We start from the raw sequence: 22,520 nt of genomic DNA on the forward strand, positions 1-22,520 counted from the left end.
CATCAACAGACACCGCGTCAAAGGATTTACACTCCAAGGGCTCTCCCTCATTGAAGTATACATATACACACTTTAAAATGTCGTCATGTTTGGTCACACCAGAGATGACCTCACCCAGCAAGGTCCAACAGTTGTTGCCAACGCAGTTTTTAGACACGGAAGATCCAGAAGATCAGTCCATGTTTCCCATAGCATCCAGTCCCTCTCATCTCAACATCAAAATTCATGAGAGTTCGGACTGTGAAGATTTTGAGGAAATTACAATTCAAGAATCCGTTCAAGAGCATACCACTGTTCAGCCTATGGTGTGCCTTCCAGCTTCAATTGTTTCTGACCTACAATTTCTAATTTCAGATTATAAACAAAGATTTCCATCATCTGCTCCTGCCTCTGGAGTACAGGTACCACAGGAAACACCAACTCCTAAACATCGACAGCGGCCTCTCCCGAGGGATGTGCATCAGGAACAAGAGACATTTCCTCCTCAAAATTCTACGGATGAGGAAGAATATGAGGAAGAAGTGGGAATTGATGAGGCCCAGGATGAAGAAGGCGAAATACATGATGACGATGATATGGATTCTGATTATAATGCTAACCCAGATCCAATATCCCCAGACCAAGTACAGGACGATTCAACCCCTGAGGACTTAGGGGGATTCCATAATATCGTAGGAAGAGCGGCTGCAAGATTCAACATCCAAATAGCATCGGAAACGAAGGACTGTTTTCTTCATGATTTCAAAGAACCCTTCAAGAGATCAGCTCGCGCCATTCCAGTAATCGATTATATATGGGAGCAAGGACAAAAAATAATGAAAACTCCTCTCTCTCTCTCATTCCAGTGCCGGCTAGACTTGAAAAGAAATACAAAGCCCCAGACACTGCACCCGCATGTTTGACTGGTCAAACTAAACCTGATTCAGTTATATCTCAGGCCGCTCAGCGGAAGTCCAGCAATCCGTCAGCGACCATGACCGCTCCTCCTGATAAAGAAGGAAGAAAGCTTGATGCCATTGGCAAGAGATTTTCCTCCATGTCCGCCCTATCAATCAGGGCTGCAAATTCTCTGGCTTTACTAGGTCGCTATAATCGACAGATATGGGCAGATATAGCCCCATATCTGGGGGCGATTCCAGAAGACCAGAAAGACGAGGTTAAAAAGATTTTGCTGGAGGGTGAACGCTCTGCTTCAGAGATGATAGAGGTGGCCCTGGATATTGCTTCCACAGAGTTCCGTCAATTGGCGGGAGCAGCAGTTTTAAGGCGCCAGGGCTGGCTTAAAGCCACAGCATTCCGGCCTGAAGTGCAAGCCAAAGTCCTCGACATGCCTTTTGATGGGGAGCGCCTTTTCGGTGAACATATTGATGACATGCTGCAAGGCATTAAGAAGGATACCGAAACGGCGAAAGCCCTAGGCACTCTACAATTCAAGCAGAATTCCTTTCGAGGCTCCAGAGGTCGAGGACAACAGTCTCGTGGCAACTATCAAGGTTACAAGTCCTCTTATAATTCTTCCCAGCAGTACAAACCTCAATATCAGCAGAGGCAACAACAACAAGGACAATCCTCATATAACAAGTCGTCCTTTCGAGGAAGAGGAGGAAAGAAAGACAATAACAGACGTCAATGACTGCTTTCTCCAGCTGGCCTCCACCTCTTCTCCACAGTTCGTAGTTGGAGGAAAAATTACCAACTTCCTTCACAATTGGAAGAAAATTACTACAGATCGTTGGGTGTTGCAGTTAGTCCGCTTCGGACACACTCTGGAGTTTCTCGAGCATCCTCCTCCAAATCCACCATGTCCGGCGCAACACAAAAATCTAAACATACTTCAACAGGAACTCTTGCTAATGCTTCAGAAAAAAGCAGTGGAAAGAGTTCCTCGAGAACAAAAGGGGAGAGGATTCTACTCCCGATTCTTCCTGATCAGAAAAAAGGAGAAGAAGCAGTGGAGACCGATACTGGATTTGAGAAACCTAAACAAATACCTCAAGAAGCAGTCTTTTCGTATGGTTACCCTTCAGGAGGTATTACACCTGCTCAATTCAAAAGACTATATGGTATCCTTGGACCTCCAGGATGCCTATTTTCATATCCTCATTCACAAGAGTCATCGACAATTCCTGAGGTTTACAGTGGCAGGCAGGCACTACCAGTTCAGAGTCTTACCATTCGGCCTGAAGTCAGCTCCGCGCATCTTTACAAAGTGTCTGTCTCCGGTAGCAGCATACCTTCGCCAGCATCATCATCAAGTCTTTCCCTACCTGGACGACTGGCTTGTCAAGGCTCCTACTCGAACAGGCGTGGCCAAGTCCTCTACCGCCTGCCTTCGTCTCTTCGAGAACTTAGGCCTAACGCTCAACCAGGAAAAGTCAAATCTACGTCCATCACAACGTCTCAATTTCCTAGGAGCGACATTGGATACACAACAGGAGAAAGCCTTCCCTTCCAGGGAACGTCAGGTCAAGCTGAGAAACCTGGCCGTCCAAATTCAGACCAAAAAGAGAGTCAGGGTTCGACTATTCAAGTCGTTGCTAGGAATGATGTCTTCCAACATATTTCTCATTCCGCATTGTCGTCTCCACATGCGACCTCTACAGGAAGCTTTAACAAATCAGTGGATCCAAAGTACAGGATCTTTCGACTTCTGGGTCAAGATCACTCAGGTCATGAAAAAGGCTCTGAGATGGTGGCTTCTGGGCGACAACTTGAACAAAGGCCTTCCTTTTTTACTCCCAGTCTCCCCTTATGTCATAACCACGGACGCATCACTGGAAGGATAGGGAGCGTTCCTTCAGGAATTGCAAGTACAAGGTCAGTGGTCAGTGGCAGAAAAACGACTCCACATCAATTTGCTAGAGTTACGAGCAGTACGCTTAGCTCTTCGGGCATTTCTACCCCGAATCAGGAGCTTCCCAGTGCTTGTGAGGACGGACAACACCACCACAATGCACTACCTAAACAAACAGGGAGGTACTCGATCCAAGACGTTGTCTCGCGAATCTCAGCAAATTTGGAGGTGGCTACTCCAGCACAACATTTCTCTGCGGGCAGAGTATGTCCCAGGAGTAGACAACATCCTGGCAGACTCGCTAAGCAGACAGCGCTCAATTTGCCACGAGTGGGAGCTCGACCAGAAGACGCTCGACTCAGTGTTCTCCCATTGGGGCAAGCCTCACCTGGATCTCTTTGCGACGGAAATGAATGCGAAATGCCAACGTTACGCAAGCTGGCTTCCCCAGAAAAGATCCCTAGGGAATGCTTTTTCGATGACATGGTGCAAGACCTTTGCTTACGCCTTTCCACCGTTTCCCCTAATCCCAAGGGTTCTCCGGAAATTGAAAGCAGAGAGTTGTACCATGATCCTGATAGCCCCAGCGTGGCCGCGCCAGCACTGGTATACAGAACTACACCTTCTATCGCTGGAACCTCCAATTCTATTCAGGACATGCCCACATCTCCTTACAATGAACCAGGGACAAGTCCAACATCCGGATCCAACATCTCTCAAATTATCGGCTTGGCTCCTGAGTTCAGAGAGTTCCAGAATCCAGATCTTCCACAGGAATGCAGAGTCGTTCTAGCCCGGGCCCAGGCTGAAAGTACTAATAAGACATATTCCCTTAAGTGGAAAAGGTTCTGTTTGTGGTGTAGGGCTCAGAAATTGCATCCGTTCACTTCTACTCCAGCACAAATTCTGCCCTATTTGCTCCACCTAGCCAATTCAGGGCTGGCACACGCTTCAATAAAAGTCCATCTGGCGGCCATCTCCAGGTTTAGACGTTCTTCGTGTGGCGCTTCACTATGGACCAACAGACTGGTCAAGCAGTTTCTGAAGGGATTATTCAGAACTTTCCCTCCAGTACGAGCGTCACCACCTACATGGCAACTAAACGTGGTACTAGCTCAACTAATGAAACACCCGTTCGAGCCAATTCACAAAACAGATCTTAAATATTTGTCATGGAAAACGGCTCTACTACTGGCGCTCACGTCAGCAAGGAGAGTGAGTGAACTGCAGGCTTTTTCTGTGCAAGACCCTTTTATCCAGTTTAAGAATGACAGGGTCATTTTAAGGACTAATCCAAAATTTATACCAAAGGTTCCGTCCTCTTTCCATCACAATGAACCTATTGTCCTGAGATCGTTCTTCCCAAATCCATCATCTGCGGCTGAAAGATCTCTGCACTCATTGGACCTCAAGCGATGTCTCAAATTCTACATACACAGGACTGAGCAATTTCGGAAGTCTAACCAATTGTTTGTTGCATTTAGCAGGCCCAGGAAAGGCCTAGCATTGACAAAACAGAGCATTTCCAGATGGATTTCAGCGGCCATCGCATTCTGTCACCAACAGGCGGGCCATCCTCTGCCTTCAAAGGTTCGAGCACACTCCACTAGAGCGGTAGCCACCTCCATGGCGCTCTTTGCTGGGGTACCCATTGTCGACATCTGCAGAGCGGCGACATGGAAGACGCCGTATACGTTCACCAAGCACTACTGCTTGGATTCTGAACTTATGAAGGATGCAGCAGTAGGACAGGCTGTCCTACGTCATCTATTTCATTAGAGGTGAGCCTTCTTCCTATCATCCCACCTTCCAGGTAATTTACCGCACATTTCTTATCAGGTTGTGAGTATCATGTAAACTGTGTAACAACTTATGATAAGTTTATTATGTCTTTCAAGATGTATGTGAGAAATGTGCTCATTATTGCTTGCTATTCTGATTCAGGCATGTGAATCTATGAAAGATACCCATAATACTGGATAAGAAATGCGTTACTTACCTGTAACAGCAGTTATCCAGTATTGGTATCTTTCATAGATTCACATGCAACCCACCCGCCTCCCCTGGAAGGGCTCACCTAAGTCTTCTCAGTAGGTACTACTTGGCACGGTGCTTACGAAAATCTGAGGGACAAGGGCTCCTTTCAGGAAGGTCAGGAGGGTGATAAGGGCTGATTGGCTACTGGCCAAAGTTTGGTCCTTTTTACATAAGGACCTAGATAGGCTACTAATGTGAGGCCTCTGGCCTAGTACTAAGTATATGTCCATGTGACATTACTATAATTATTTACCGGGGACTCCCACCCCGACGACGGGGAATGATTCAGGCATGTGAATCTATGAAAGATACCAATACTGGATAACTGCTGTTACAGGTAAGTAACGCATTTCTACTGTACAGTTCCCCAAATAATACACTGCCGGACCATATAGAAGACCTTCTAGACGGCCTGACTTACCCTACACTGTCAGAAAATGCACAGGAAGAGTTAGATGACCCAATCACAAGGGCTGAAATGAAGGAGGCCATTAAGGAACTACCGCATAATAAGGCCCCAGGCCTAGACGGCCTGCCAGTGGAATTTTACTCCACCTTTGCAGATACTTTAACTCCGCAACTTGCATGCTTATATAATTTGGCGCAGGAGACCCGCATCTTCCCACGAACTACCATGCAGGCACTAGTCATATCCCTTCCCAAGCCAAACAGAGACCCGCGTGACGTGTTAGGATATCGCCCTCTTTCCCTATCTACCGAATATAAGATACTCCGCAAAATACTGGCCCAACGGCTTCTCCCCTGTCTTCCCAAACTTATACACACAGATCAGTGTGGATTTGTTCCGGGTCGTAATACGTCCCTGAACATAAGACGTCTGCACTATGTCGTGGAATCCTCAGTCAAGATTTCCTTGTAAGACTGGCTGTATCTCTCTTAACCTCCAGCAGGCGTTTGATACACTACACTGGGACTATATGTTTTCAATTATGGGAAAATTCGGGATAACTCCTGGATACATGAAGTGGGTTAAACACCTATACCCGGCACCTACTGCCCGGGTTAGATCCCACATATCTCGCTCTTACTCGGTGGCAAGACGAACAAGACAAGGCTGTCCCCTGTCACCAATATTTATTTGTACTGGCTTTAGAACCTCTGCTCATTAAACTTCAAAGGGATGTGATGACTAAAGGGATCCCACTAGGTGAGACAACACATATAGTGTCAGCATATGCTGGTTACCTTACACTATATATCAAAGATCTAACTGCAGATCTGGAGCCCATCCCTACTATATTCCAGCAATTTGAAGCTGTCTCAAGGTTAGCAATTAATGCTACAAAATCACAAGCCTTCTATATGCAATATAGGGAAGATCCAGAACCCGTCCATTTTGGTCCAGTTGACCTGATGGTTGCACCACAAACCTTCAAATATTTAGGTATACAAATCTATAGGACATCCCAAGACGTTCTAGTGTTGTGAATCTATCTAGGACCCTAATTAGATATCCCCGATTCATGCCCTTATGTGGTTATAACAAAGCATATCCTTATAAAGGCATAGGAATCATGTCCATATCTAGTCATAGCCCATGCAGTCCAAATACGGCAAGGCTACTCCCATATACTCCTAGAAAGTACAACACGTTCTTTAAACAAACCAAGCCTCCAGGAGCCCGGGAATTCGCCCTGCTTTTGTTTTGATTTGCAAAAGAACTCCTGGAGTCCAGAAAGAACTGTTAGTTCTTAGTGACGTCTTTTGTCCAACCTTACGTCAAACACGGCACCTTTCAGGTATAAATATACCAACGTTGCCTTAAGCAAGCACACGGTGGTTTGGAGCAGAGCGGCTATCTACTTGCCCGACGCCCAGCTGATGCGAGAGCCGAAGGAAGCCGACCCTCCCATTGACGCACTGAGACGCTGTCTTTTCTCTTGCCGAGAAATCCAGCTCCGGTGTTTCCAGTCACCCTTGCGGCTTGCTTGGAGATCGAGTCCTGAGACACGAGATAATAGACCTCCTTCATTCTAGAACCAAGGTACGGAGCTGACTAAACCCTTAAGAGATTTCTTGATTCAGATTCTTGGCCAAAAACCAACTTAACTTAAACTGCAACTTACTTACTCCTTCCCACGTATTAGGCTTAGGTCAGGTACACCGGGGTAGGCGTAGATTAGAAGCACCAGTTGAGGACGTTAGTCAATGTTTATATGTATGTATGTATTTTATCCGTTTTAAAGTATCATATGGCTAAGAAACCATATCAATGCTTTTACAGTATTATTTCATAATACTCCTTTTACTGTACGCACTTCATGTTAAGTATTGCAGTTGTGGCAATTCATTTCTCTTGCATGAGAAAGAAGACTGCTCAATAAATAACACCTTTTATTGAAAACGCCCGTCTCTCGATTTCTCTGCACTCTGGTGAAATTAAGCATGCACCATTGACTGAGTGAAATAGTTGTCTATTGTTTTCACACGACTCTAGAGATACACTCTTTATTCTGAGGGAGCAAAGTTGTCATGTTTCTGCGGTTGTCAGAAGATAATCCCTTCTTGTCTAAATCAGGAGAGTTAACTCTTTCCTGAACATTCGAGAAAGTTTCTAGTGACCTCTGAGCTAGCTGGCAAAACTAATTAAGTCTAATATAGTCAGTAGAGACCTAGATGACCTCAGTCCTACGTCTACACTGCTGTTTATATTATTCTAATGCGCAGAGCCTATCTGGAATATAGGAACTACACTACATGGCGTCCAACGTTTGTTAAGGCGATAATCTAACGCAAAACATTAGAGTAACTCAGTCGTGCCTTTCACACAGACCCCTTTTTCCCCGTAAATACTCCAAAAGACGTCTGGAGTGGGTAAATGGTTAATATCCGCCGGAACTTAGTAGGAAGAGATTCCTATGCATTAGTTTTTGGTTTAGTCAACGTTGAAGGATACAGTGTTCCAAAATATTGTGCACCTAATCTTTGTTTCCCTTGAAACTTTATCTGCAACAAAAACTTTCTGTTAGTAAAAATGACGGAAAGTGAAGACGAAAGGGAGGAAGCTAGATTAGCAGCTCAACTCCTAGCGGATGACACAAGTCTCCAAGAAAATGACCCGAATGCTATATTCATTCCGGTAAATGTAAAAAAAACTATAACTAAAAACTTATAGAAAAGGGAGTATCATCACGAGGTGGTACAGTAATATTCGTGGTAGAGGCCCATGAATCTCGGCAGACAGACGTATTCTACTCATGGATACATTTTCCAGCAGCACACGCTGTAACACACAAATTCCACTATTACAAAATAGAGGAACCTCCGGATGAATACGCTCCTTTCGAGGATGTTGAAATCCCACTAACTTACCAAGAGCACCTGCTCTGGTTTAAAGGCGCCCTAAAACAACAAAATCACATCACCAGGCTCGGTTCACTAGGTAGACCAGGAGCCACGTGGCCGGTTCTAGCCAGCTACACACCACATCCCGACATTGAAAAAATGTCAGACCGAGAACTATTAGCTCAGCTAAAACTACTAATTAAAATACATAGACAATTGGTCCAATATGTCATGCGGACTTCAACAGTCCAACCAGCAATAATAATTCCACAGACCACTCCTCACCAGGGGAACACAAATAAAATCACACCACAGAATATATAATCAGCCATTGGCAAAATACCCGCAAAACGGGAACAAATTCCATTCTGGTTAACCCAGAAAATCACTCAAATAGAGGCGGTATTTCCTGATACTACACCTCATGAGAAACACAGAATTCTGACTATCTGTCTTCCAATGCGGATCACACCGCATGTGGAGGACTGTGACACTTGGGGCACAGTCTTTGCTTCGATATACACAAAAACACATGGTGTTCCATCTATGGCGGTTATATCAGACGTACTAAGACAGATTCAAAATGAATATGGTCCAGAACCTGCTTTAACTCTAGGTATGAAATTACTGACAGATTTTAAGCAAGTCTCGGCTATACTACTAGCCAACATAGAAGGAGAAGCAGCATCTGTGGCGATCCGCCAGAAATTGAAAGAAACAGATATAGCAGAACAACCTTTTGAACTTGCCAGAATCATAGACAAATCCTATGAAGAACTAGGTAGAGATAGTTTGGGTGGGAAACCAATAAAACCTCAACTAATTGAAAATCCTGAAAAAACCTTTATTAAAAATAATCTCAACACTCCAAAAAAGAGATAGGAGGGTAATAAACAATCCACTCCCAGAGAAAAAACGATTCCAGTCCAGAGGAAGGTCTCCTCAACGGAGAGATAGATCTCCAGAACGAGGTGGCAAGTCTCCCCAGAGGGAGCCCTCTGAGAAAAGATACAACCTTAGAGATAGGGATAAATTGAGAAAACCTGACAGATATCAAGATATTGATACACGTCCCTCTCGATCTTTTCAGACTTCCTCACAGAAATCGGAAAGAAGAGGACGGTCAGAACACAAGGAAGAGCACGTCAAGTCCAAAGACAAGGAACCTGCTCATCAAAGTAAAAAATTACAATTTCCAAAGAAGGTAGCTAGTATTAAAATAACACATGCCGAGGATTCTGAGGACACAACTGAAAAACGGAGAGTGGGCCCAGACAGTGCTAGACAGCTCAGCAGAAGTCACCATAGCTCGCAAGAGCCTGGTGAATCTTCTGGAGACAGTGGACACGAATGAATACATTCAAGTAGAAACTGCAGACACCAGAGTTAGCAAACCCCATAAATTATACGAAATTACATTGCGTATAGAGGGGGACAAAACTAGGAAAATGAAGGGTCTCTTTTGGAATAACCTTTCTAATCCTGTTAGCTGAGAAAGACTGGCCACCAGAGTTTGTCAGGGAGTGCCCTCAGGGTGAAGAAAGGATTATGCCTGCCTTCTCAAATCAAATTCCAATTCATAAAAAATACACATTTACAAGAAAATGGGCAGTGGCCCAAGCTCCTGCATTATATAAAAATCATGTAGAATGAGATGAGGATTCTCCTCACCATAAAATTCAGTTTAAAAATCAACCAACTGCACAAAGGCAGTACCCAGTTAAGCAAGAAGCTAAAAAGCAAGTCGGGGAGATCTTAGATCAACTTGAATACCAGGGGGTGATTGAAACATGCACCTCACAATTGAACAATCCTTTGTTTCCTGTCTCCAAGCCAGACGATTCATATCGTCTAGTTTTGGACTACAGACACCTAAACTCCTGCTGCAAAACATTTGCAGTACAAAACTGACACAGTGCAGCACTAATGAATAACATCGTGCGCAAAAAATATAAAACAACATTAGATATCTCAAATGGTTTCTTTTGTCAAAACATTGCACCTGAAAGCAGATATTTGACCGCTTTCTCAACAATGGGGTCGCAAAAACAATTCTGTCGACTCCCACAGGGATTCAAGAATAGCCCAGGATTATTCTCAGCAAGGGTAAGAGTTACTACAAATGTATGATGATGAGGCATTATCATATGTCTATGACATCTATCTTACAGACGACGACCTGGAGACACACTTGAAAAGAGTGAACACCATAATACTTGGGTTCGTAGACGAAGGGTACAAATTTAACTTTAAAAAGTCACGAATTGCCCATCTAACTGTCCTGTTTTTAGGATATGAATTATCAAGTAAAGGCAAAAGCCTAGCAGACAACTTCTTAGAGAAATGTGCTGTACTCCAAGCACCAAAAACGCTGAAGAACTTACAATCAATACTAGGTTTCCTGAATTTCGGAAGAACATACATTGTAAATTATGCAGAGAGGGTTAAACCTCTCTATGAATTAATAAAACCTGATTTCAAACCAATTAATTGGACTCAGAAACGCACAGAAATTTTAAGATCATTACAAACAGACATGTTAGCTAAAACAAACTACAAACACGCGCAAATGAACGCAACCTTGCAATCCGAGTCATCCCAGGAAGATGCGGATTCACGTACCTGACCTCTAATGAGGGAGAAACGGTACCAATAGCTTATAAATCACACTTGTACACACAAGCTGAAATGAAATTCAGTTCTACTGAAAAAATTCTAACTGCGGTTCAAACTGCTGTAGCAAAAGAAAGAGCCGTAATCCAAGGGAGAAACATATCTGTTTTGACAGCAGAATCATCCCTTGAGGCAGTGACAAGACAACGCATTCCAAATGCAGTGGTATTAGATCCAAAATGGATACAATGGGAAAATTCTCTTGCTGCAGAAGACGTGAAACACGCGTTTGATCCAAAAATGAAAACACTAGAAGATCTAGAATACGAAAATGAATATCCTCTGTCAATCGAAATTCTGCCTCTCGAACAATACACCTGTGTGATTTACACAGACAGATTTGCACAACACTACGTTGTGGGTAAACCACTTTACAATGCTGTGTGCGCGATTGTTAAAGGTCGCTGGCACTTAGGTAAATTCAGACCGACAATTACAAAAACTGAATCACTCAAACTGTACAGCTCAGCGAGCTGAAATAAGATCTTTAAAGATGTCGCTTGAAAATGCAGATCGCGAATTCCCCACACTAATAGTGTGCGATTCGCATTACTGCGTCAAGTCTTACAATAATGACATGCAGACATGGATCAAAAACGGTTACAAAGATGACACAAGTGCCACAATAAAGCATAAAAAGCTTTGGGAACAAGTAGTTCTTTTACAGAAAGAACTACAAAAGACTCATGTGATACATACACTGAGTCATCAACGTGAAAAGGTGTACTTTTCCTCCTGCTTTGGCTCATCATGGTTTTATGTTTAGGTAGATTCATTGATGGAAAATATAGTACAATGGACACAGCAAGTCAGAACATCAACTTGGTCCTAAAGCCTCACAGATCCTCTCACATCGAGAAACGAGAACTGTCATCAGTGAACATAACAGCCAATCCAATACCCAGTGGGGTAGCATGGGACAAAACGGATTATGAAATCTATGGCCCGATTTGAGCTCTTGAAATATCCACACCAATTTAAGGTTTCCTTAAGTGACTTTGTGACACCAAGTAGTTTCTCTGATGATTGGGACTTAGAAAATATTAATAATATGATGTCAGATTTAGTAATGTCAGCCAAATTCACAGAACATGATTATTTGCAGGGTTCATCAAACTATGAAGAAATGTACTGTTATAATCATTATGGTCATCACTATTTGCATACATCTGCTCAACCTAGAAATGTTTTAAATTATAATCAATGGGAACATTGTCCTACACCGCCAAAAGGCAGTTCGAAAACATTTTATGAGAAATTCACATACTTCTCAGGGTTTAACACAAGTGATGCAGAAATGTTTTATTTTAGAATGTTTAATAAGACCGGAATGAAAACAATGTTGACAAATACTAAATTGATTTATTCGGAAAAATTTTATGACAAAATGTCTACATTTGGTTTTGAATTTTGGAAAAACAACATTGAAACAAAAATCATCTGGGGGTTCAAAAGACTGGCAGGTACAAGGTCTAGAAGCATTATTTAGAGCCTGCATGATCCCAGAACAAATAATATTCTTGAATGGCACCATTCTACAAACAACCTGTCTTGGTTTAGCCAAGATAAAAGACATAAACAAACCGTCTATTCCAAAGCCCATACCTGATAGTAATAGCACTACAGAGGTGGAAATAGACGTATCCCATGTTTTACACCAAAACAGAACAAATCCTGATTGGAGAAAATGGTTGATCTGGCCCACAGACACAAATAACTGTCAAGATAGATTCCTGAACAAAACACAGGGGTTAAAACAGAACAGGCCAGACCCAAGATATTCCCAGAGACAACATCCAGGGATAGTTACAACATACAGTGTAGGGAAACTCTGCCTTGAATGGCTACAGAAATCCACACTGGCTGAAATTAAGCAACACTTGACTTTACTTAAAGACGGTGCTGACTTGCGTGATTTCATACTGGGACCACGCAAACAGCGTCAAACGTTTCATATACGCTGGTATATACGCTGCTTCCAACGAAGCTTGGAAAGTAACACAAATTGAAACAGCAGAAAAAATACGAGAAATTGATCGTATAAATTTGGAAAAATCCCTTTCTGTAGTGGACAATGGGTTAACGACTCTGTCCTCCAGAATATATTCACTGGACAGCATTGTATCATCTGCTATTGATATAATAGAGCAGGACTTGCTAATGTTACAACATGGTCAGTCCCAATTACGTTCTATTGTACAGCTAGGCTGGACGTTGCAAAACCTGCGTTCAGGCTACGTGCCATGGCGTCTAATCAACATAACGTCATTATTTTCTATCTTTAACCTTACTGATAAACAAATCAGTTTGGCACAAAAAGGAGAAGACTATACGATTCTAAGCATTGAAAACTTGAGAGATTACCATTGACAATGTCAGAGAGATGTCATTGAATGGATAATACATGGAACGATTACAACCCCCAATAACAGCTTTCCAGTTTAAGTATTGCCAAAAATATATACCAGCAGGCCTGTATGAAAGGTTGGGTAAGGGATACATCAAGTCAACATGGAATTTACCTTATACACACAAATGTTATAGTGAAGGGAAAAAAGAGGTATTTCTTAGTGGTAACAATTGTAAAAAATCACTAAGTAGTACACTCCTGTGCCAGGGTATTAATTTGCATGGAGCCTGCGAAGGTTCATCAAATAACCTTTCATGTCACCTGCACGGCACTCCTGCAACACAGATAGAGCCATTTTTCAGACAACTTTCCAACGGCAGTTATGTTCTAATAAGTGACCACAGCTGTTGTGGCATGGTGCCAGGAAAAGCCTATCTCGTGAGCGTTCGTTCCATGGTCACTTGCTGTATGCAAGTATTGTATCCAAATAGCAATCCAGACATGGAGGCGGCAATATGGCCTTCTTTGAATATATCTTTTATTCGAATTGATACTTTAAGCAGAATGAAGTCCATTCTTTTACAGACAACTGTGCCTTTAACCTCGTCCAAACAGACGTATGATCTGCAAGTTGCAAGGACAGCGGCAGAGATACATACCCTATTATTAACAAATTGCCCCGTACATTTCGTAGAAATGTTAGGTCAAATCTTAAACATGTCAGATACCAGTGGCATCGCACATGTATTGAAGACCATTTTTTCGGGACTGTTAGCACCCTTTGATACAGTTCTGGGAAATTTTCCCGAATTTTGTCCATTCCTTTTTCGGCGGCCTGCCTCTTCTTTTGGGACTTGTAGCAGGAATTTTATTTTTGATCCTTCTGCTCCGATATGGCAAGCCAAGCACCAGACAGAACTCCAGCTACAATGGAAGAGACGATCTCAGCAATACGCTACCGAGACCAAATCACTAGAGTCCTCGGATTAGCCCTAAGAGATCTGAGTGCAACATGGTATCTTTCTTTCAGACCAATCTGGCAAGATTGCATCTTATCTATGCTTCGATGTCTGCTATGCGGAAAAGAATGTGTGTTAGACGTCTGTCTGACACTACCATCAGCAGTACCAATGGATATCGATACTTTGCTAGGTCCAGTAACGACTCATGCAACGTGTTGTCCCCAGCGGCTACCTATTCTGATGACGGCATTCGTTGAGACTTCACCACTACGAGTAGGTGGGGGTAAAGTAAGAGAGGAAAGCAGCACCAAACAGGTACAACCTTCTGTGAGCATTGCTGATCCCGACATCGATGATAGCAATCATTCTCACATATGCACAATTTCAGCATTTTCGAACTTGGTCGAACTTTCACCTGATGTTGTAGACCAATTTTTCGCAAGCCTGTCTGATATGATGTTCTCCCCTGAACAAAAAGAATAACTTTTATAATAACGAGCACACAGGGTTCCCTGAACTCTGAATTCGGCCTTCAATTTTGATAAACAAAACTACTGAAAACAATTGGAACTATTTTTTCCCCTGAAAGCGAAATTATTATTTTTCCATTTTCAAAATATTTACCTTTTTTTTGGCACATGGTACTCTGCTTAAAGTAGAACTATTCTTAGAGAACAGAGCTTCTATTTTTAGAGATACTAGAGACAATATTTTACCTCAGCCTCTAGCACCTATTGTATAAATATGTGATGAAATGGTCTCGACCTTCTTTTCTGTATTTAGAGCCATTTCATGTGTAATTTTCCCAAATCATTCAGCCATTTATATATGCATTTAACTGAATGATACCACTGCATAAAAAACGTACAGTACCAATACTCATTTTTCGTGTATATACCATACAACATTTCAAATGCAATTTATGTATTTTGGGGTGGGTTGGAAAACACATGCATCGTTATGTTTAATATTGCTTAGTAATTAGTAATGATGGACATTAATACGTGGAGTGGGTGTTGTGAATCTATCTAGGACACTAATTAGATATCCCCGATTCATGCCCTTATGTGGTTATAACAAAGCATATCCTTATAAAGGCATTGGAATCATGTCCATATCTAGTCATAGCCCATGCAGTCCAAATACGGCAAGGCTGCTCCCATATACTCATAGAAAGTACAACACGTTCTTTAAACAAACCAAGCCTCCAGGAGCCCGGGAATTCGCCCTGCTTTTGTTTTGATTTGCAAAAGAACTCCTGGAGTCCAGAAAGAACTGTTAGTTCTTAGTGACGTCTTTTGTCCAACCTTACGTCAAACACGGCACCTTTCAGGTATAAATATACCAACGTTGCCTTAAGCAAGCACACGGTGGTTTGGAGCAGAGCGGCTATCTACTTGCCCGACGCCCAGCTGATGCGAGAGCCGAAGGAAGCCGACCCTCCCATTGACGCACTGAGACGCTGTCTTTTCTCTTGCCGAGAAATCCAGCGCCTGTGTTTCCAGTCACCCTTGCGGCTTGCTTGGAGATCGAGTCCTGAGACACGAGATAATAGACCTCCTTCATTCTAGAACCAAGGTACGGAGCTGACTAAACCCTTAAGAGATTTCTTGATTAAGATTCTTGGCAAAAAACCAACTTAACTTAAACTGCAACTTACTTACTCCTTCCCACGTATTAGGCTTAGGTCAGGTACACCGGGGTAGGCGTAGATTAGAAGCACCAGTTGAGTACGTTAGTCAATGTTTATATGTATGTATGTATTTTATCCGTTTTAAAGTATCATATGGCTAAGAAACCATATCAATGCTTTTACAGTATTATTTCATAATACTCCTTTTACTGTACGCACTTCATGTTAAGTATTGCAATTGTGGCAATTTATTTCTCTTGCATGAGAAAGAAGACTGCTCAATAAATAACACCTTTTATTGAAAACGCCCGTCTCTCGATTTCTCTGCACTCTGGTGAAATTAAGCATGCACCATTGACTGAGTGAAATAGTTGTCTATTGTTTTCACACGACTCTAGAGATACACTCTTTATTCTGAGTCTGAGGGAGCAAAGTTGTCATGTTTATGTGGTTGTCGGAAGCGAATCCCTTCTTGTCTAAATCAGGAGAGTTAACTCTTTCCTGAACATTCAAGAAAGTTTCTAGTGACCTCTGAGCTAGCTGGCAACACTAATTAAGTCTAATATAGTCAGTAGAGACCTAAATGACCTCAGTCCTATGTCTACACTGCTGTTTATATTATTCCAATGCGCAGAGCCTATTGGGAATATAGGAACTACACTACACTAGTAGGGAACCTACTGAAAACACTTAAATTACAACGCGCCCTGGTCTCCTAGACATCTGGACCGTTCTTGGTTATGGGTAGAATAGCCATCTCCAAGATGATGTTACTCCCCAGATTATTATATTACTTTACTAATATACCGATTTCGATCCCGGCTAGGATTTTTCGCACACTGGATACCCTTCTCATGGAATTGATATGGGGTAAGGGCCGAAGGAGGGTGAGCCTGGCAAAACTACAACTGAAACCGGATGAGGGAGGACTGGGGGCTCCTGTCTTCCGAGCGTATTGCAATGGCTGTCGTATTGGCTGGAGGACGCAATCTAAATAAAATTGGGTACACAACGCAAAAATTAGAGCGAGGTACATTACACACACTACTATTGCTGGACTCCAAAATACCACCAGAGACTCCCTCTTTGCTCAAGACAGCCCTCCTATACTGGAGGCTGTCATTGCAATATACCAAACGAACTGGCCCATACTCGCCTAATGTTCCAGTATTTGGAATACCTACTGCAACAGGATTAATTACAAGACAAAGGATTTCCCAATGGGCACATGAGGGAGTGACAACAGTAGGAACCTTATTTATAGATGGCACATTGGCGGACCATAACCATTTCATCCGCAACCAGGGAGTTCCCCACACACTATTTATGATGCACGCTACTATAGTTTATTATTCAAAGAAACACTGGTCCCCGAACGGGATGAACCCCCCACACACAGACTGGTGCATGCAATATATCTGATGGGGGAGGGGCGTCACCTAATCCGCTGGTTGTACAGGGACTTTAGAACACACGTTGCGACATCTCTGATGCACTTACGGGAAAAATGGGTCGGGGATCTTGGTAGAGAATTTACGGGAGTATGCTCTAGAATTCCCCAGAAACGTGTCCCACAATGCTAAATTCAAGTATATTCAATATATGACCTTACATAGGGCATACCTTACCCCACATCGCCTCAACTGTATATATCCAGATGCACAAATCTGCTGCCCTAGATGTAAGACGATGGATGCTGATATACTCCATATGTTATGAGAATGTCCACGTTTGTGGGGTTTGTGGTCAAGAATAGGAGGCGTAATTCAAGACAAGACAGATACTTCCGTCTGGGATACAGCAGATAGCTTCCTATTGGGGCTACACCCCCCGCCTGAAAAATCGGAGAATGCAGCACACAATTGCAGATATGGCGATCCTCATAGCGAAATGAGCCATCACAATGAGGTGGAAATCAGCTTCTTCCCCCTCAACACACACCTGGCACACACAGATGGTCCGATGGGGTGGGGCGGAAAGTGCCATCGTCGGAAGAGAGGAATTACGCAGGATACACCAAATTCCCATATCCATGGAGTGGGACCAGATGTTGGAGGCATTAAAGGCTAAGGACCTGGCGGAATCCACTGGGTCTTAGCAAGATTCGCCCCCTTGTCCACAAGTTGCTAAACCTATGTAACACAGTCCCCCCTATATAACACACTCTAAAATGAGATTATGTATGACTAGACACCCAAAGAATAACTGTACAATTGCACTATACGACGACGAGCAAGGCAGTGAGCCAGATAGGGAGTGAGGGGTGGTGGGATCATGTGGAGTTGGGAAGGTTATGTTCTAGGTCGGTAGGCTCGATTACAGAGTCATAAAAATGCGTAAAGGCGCACAACATCTGAGAATAAAAATATTTATGCATGTGATAAATATAATGGAAGGATTAGTATGTTAATGAATATATTCACACAGTACACTGTATAATGTGCAATGACTTCTGAAATGTAAAACTTTGTCATTACCGTTTGGATTGTTTATATCAACAAAATCAATAAATTATGTTTAAAAGAAAAAGGCGGCCATCCATGATGGGGTATAATTACTGAAAAACCTGGCTACAAATCATTGGCCAAGCCAGTAGCTCTCGTAGGTGTTATTGGCCTTGCCAGTGGTTGTTTTTTTTCTCTTGCACCCTTTTAAAACTCATGTAACTGCTGCCAACTCTCCTCGTAAGTAATACAAACAAGGACATGCCTATACACCCCCACTTCATCTGAATCAGGAAGAGACTACTGTTTCATGTTGTCTTCTATGTGTAGGATCTATGCATGGTTTTAGGCTGCATGCTTCTCAGTCCACTTCGTTCTTAAATGAACTGAAGAGGTTAAAGAAGAAAGACTAAAAAAAGTTTCTGATTGTGGTTTTTATGAATTGTATTGACGCTTACAAGATGTTCGTGTAATGATCTTCAGTTACATTATTGTGAAAATAAAAATTCCAGACAGGCCGCATTTAGCGGAGTTGTATTCAAAGTCAATGTGTGGGACTGCCATGCGATTTGCAACAAATGAGACAAGAAAATTGTTCTTCAGCAGAGTTGCAGGGCGGCTGAAGATTGAAGCATATTTAGTAGTGATTGCTCCCGGTAAGCAGCAGTGGGGAGGGGAGGAGCGGGGGATGAGAGGTTTAAAAAAAAAAAAAACATTTATCTGACGGCCAGCCTGCTGGTTGGCAACCACCTCTCCCGCGTCCTATTCCTGGCTTCTCAGCAAAGGACGCAGGAAGCACCCGGCTCCCAGCCTCCCGATAGCCAATCACAACGCTACAATGAAGCATTGTGATTGAGCTCAGCCAGAGAATAAGGGGCTGGGCATGCTCCCCATGCAGGCTGTAATGAAACCTGCATGGAGAACTTGCAAAGTGCACATGAATGTTTGGCTAGCCCCAGAGGGCCGGTCAAACATTCATGCGCACTTACATAGTGCCAACCACTTGTCCCCGTACACTGAGAGCAGAGCAGATCTGCCCCACCCCCGAGACGCCGCAGCAGGCAAAATAAAATGATAATAACGTATAGTTGGTATTATTTTAGTTTTCCTTTTTTCCACTGCGAAAAGCAGTGGGGCTTCACTCCTCTGCCATAGCGGAGTAGCTGCCCTGAACATATGAATATAGAACAGTTGTCACATGCAGCAGCACTTCCCCGGCGATGGGTTTTCAAAAATCAGAGTGAAATGATAGCTGTTCTAAGCGTCTCCACACCTTTGATTCCGTGGCACACCCGAACTATAAGGTGACTAAGCTACAACCACATTTGTTTTAAATCTGTTTTATAACGGCTGTGAGTTACATGTTACTGGTTTTCCTAGCCTGGTGACTGGAAATTAGTCAGAGGTAAGTAATCATTTCCATCATTGATTCGAGCGAATGCAGAGTGAGGGGAAAAAGAAAAACGAATACTTTAACCAAGGGAGTATGGTAAGCGATGCAGTTTAGCGAACATGAACAGTGTGCTCTGGTAGGAAAAACGGGAAGGGTCTTGACTATAGTGTAATGAGATCAGTGCACAGCAGTTCTATTAATGCTTGCGGAGTTCAGTTCTCAAGCGAGAACTGATGTGAGCACTCACTTTGACTGATGTATATTGTATTTATTCATTTTATATATACATTTATATGTACTGTATGCTTTTATGACAATCGTCGAATAAAGCTTGTTTGTCTTGTATATTGTTTTCCTTATGATTGTTAGTAAGTCTTTTACTCTATGTTCGTAGCAGATATTAGATGCTAAATTATATTTTTCTCTTTTTAGGCTGGTACACTCCTCCAAAAGAAGATGGTTAATTGGAACCTTCTTGAATACGGACCAATGTGGATATAAATATAAATACATATGTGTATATATTTCCAACACAGTCACAAGATATGAGCTCCCCATAACAGCTGCACTGCATACCTAGCTACTAATTAATTTAGTGGATAATCCGTTTACTGAATGGCAGTATGTCAGCTTTCTAAAATGATGATCTTAACAAGGTGTCTCAAAGCAGATCTGGGCCTTGTGCAGTGTTGGCCATTGATCCCTGTATTTACAAAGTCTTTAAAAGAAGCAGTTTAGAATCAGTATAATCAGAGGGTTTGATGGTGTCATAGACTACTTTTTGTGGCTGGCCTTCTTTGTAGGATCTCAACTGCTGTGTGTTGCATTTTAGGTTCCTTAAAAGCCAACAAGGTTTCAGGTCTAAATCTAAAATAAAAAAATATTGTTTACTGTTCAAGATATTTCAATGCCATTAGATCACGGTAGTTATCAGGACTAAGAGAAATTAAACTGTAGTATTGCCAAATTAACAATGTGGTGAACACCACATGTGCTAGCTAAGTTATAAAATATTTTTGTGTTTATGACTGTAAAGGTGAGCTGTTTTTGGGAAGGTCCTTGCGTTGGATAATACATATATTTCTACGGAGAGTGAGTGGGGCTGTTCCAGTTAAATTGTGTAGCTAGTAATTTCGACTGGGGCAGCAGTACTTCCTGGGCTTGGCTCAGTGTACCTACAAATGGAGCCACGGTATAAAGCTTGAAGTTATTTAAAATACTAAACCTTTTTAGGTGTTCCATTTTATTAACGGGTTGTTGCAATCATTTGTAAACTAGTAAACTTATAAAGAAATTGGCAAAAAATCAAGAATAAATCCTTAATTATATTTAAACGTAAAAAAGATTAAGGAAATCAAGAGAAGAAGAGGGCATGTCATCTGGATCTTCGTAAAATCAAAATTGTGGCACTATAGCCACGATCTTTGCAAGATATGAATCCTAACAAACTGTTGGTAATGTTTCCTCTCCCCTCGGTCTTCTAAAATGAATGCAAATCTGTGTAATTGCTTTACTTTATTGCCTTACCTAAATTTGTTGTTTAGTTTGTTAGTGAGAACAGATTTTTATGCCCAAGGTCTGGGTATTAAGATGTGCACAATGGATTAAGCACTTTGTTCAGATCCCGGAAGCATGTCTATTCAATATAATCTATAAAACTGTGCTCCTTTTGCCTACCAGTCGAGGGCTGTAATACATTTTTGTAGCTGCAGTGTGGAAAATGGAATGGGTGCGACCTGGCACTACTCCTTATTTGTATTGTTTCAAAATCGGTCTTTTTTTAGGGAGCTTGGCGAATGATCATTCCCCAACTTTTCTGCTCTTAAGGGGGTGGGGGTGGGTTGTACATATATTTGTATAAATTCCTGTTAGCCAATTGATGGGATAGCGGCCTTAACAGAAAGGCAAGGGCCCTTTTGCGTATTAAAGTTCCTTAAAACATAAGGCTAAAATCTTGAATACATTCTTGAATTCTTTAATATTCTGATGGATTACCAGTCTGACCAATGCACATTTGGCATGCTTTGTTTTGGATTTCATTTTTCATTGCAAAATATTTAGCAATGTACAGTAATTTGTAAACTTGCATCAAGTTTATGAATAAAGAAGCATTTTAAGAATAACCTTGTGTTACAATTGACTTGTGTACAGTACATTTTTAGAGGAATTTCTAATTTGGAACTGACGCCTAATTTGACACGGCTCTACCCGGGTTCATACACAAGAAAAATATGTATTAGGAGACAAACATATTCCCCTTTTGCATGCATTAGCCACCAAATTCCCTCTGAAGCTTAACGGAGCACAAAGTGACTGTACAAAAGTACAATAAGCTATTTATGTTTTACTGACTACTTTTCCCTTTTGTGCACTCCTATCGTCTGACACAGTAATGCGTTAAGTGGTAGGGCCTGAATGGAGTGTGCTTGCATGTATATGTGTATATGTGTGTGTGTGTGTGTGTGTGTGTAAATATATATATATATATATATATATATATATATATATATATATATATACATATATATATACATATATACATATATATATATATATATATATATATATACACACACTCTTTATCCTTTTGCCAGTTACCAATTTTTTCACACTTTTATTCTGCACCAAAGGATTAATAACGTGTTCCTTTTTGTTGCTTATTTCTTTGTTCGACTTTGGTAGACTGTTGAAACGGTCAATATTAAAGCAGTCTCCTGCATCAGGTACAACAGTCTGGCGCATGCCTACACTCTCTGAAACACTCTAAATAAGATCTGCAAAGAGCTGTCTAATGCTGAGCAAGGGATACCCCATACATCTATTTAGTTTTTAAATTGTATCTAGAGGTAGGGGCGGGTACCCAGATACCCGGTGCAATTTCAAGCATTACTCATTTAATTTTTTATTTCAATTGCCCGTATAGGGAAG

General features: G+C 42.0%; 1 protein-coding gene across 2 annotated transcripts in view; it reads left to right on the forward strand.

Moving 5' to 3' along the window:
* Positions 1–21,715, forward strand: part of UBE2Q2 (ubiquitin conjugating enzyme E2 Q2) — a 758,043-nt gene extending 736,328 nt beyond the window's left edge. For both annotated transcript variants that reach the window (XM_078685153.1, XM_078685152.1), the window contains exon 13: positions 20,025–21,715. In XM_078685153.1, the coding sequence (XP_078541279.1) occupies positions 20,025–20,056 (32 nt within the window). In that variant the 3' untranslated portion in view covers positions 20,057–21,715. The remainder of the gene's footprint in view (positions 1–20,024) is intronic.
* The last annotated feature ends 805 nt before the right edge of the window (positions 21,716–22,520 follow it).

The sequence above is a fragment of the Lissotriton helveticus genome, chromosome 3_2 (assembly GCF_964261635.1).
Source record: "Lissotriton helveticus chromosome 3_2, aLisHel1.1, whole genome shotgun sequence".
Taxonomy (NCBI): domain Eukaryota; kingdom Metazoa; phylum Chordata; class Amphibia; order Caudata; family Salamandridae; genus Lissotriton; species Lissotriton helveticus.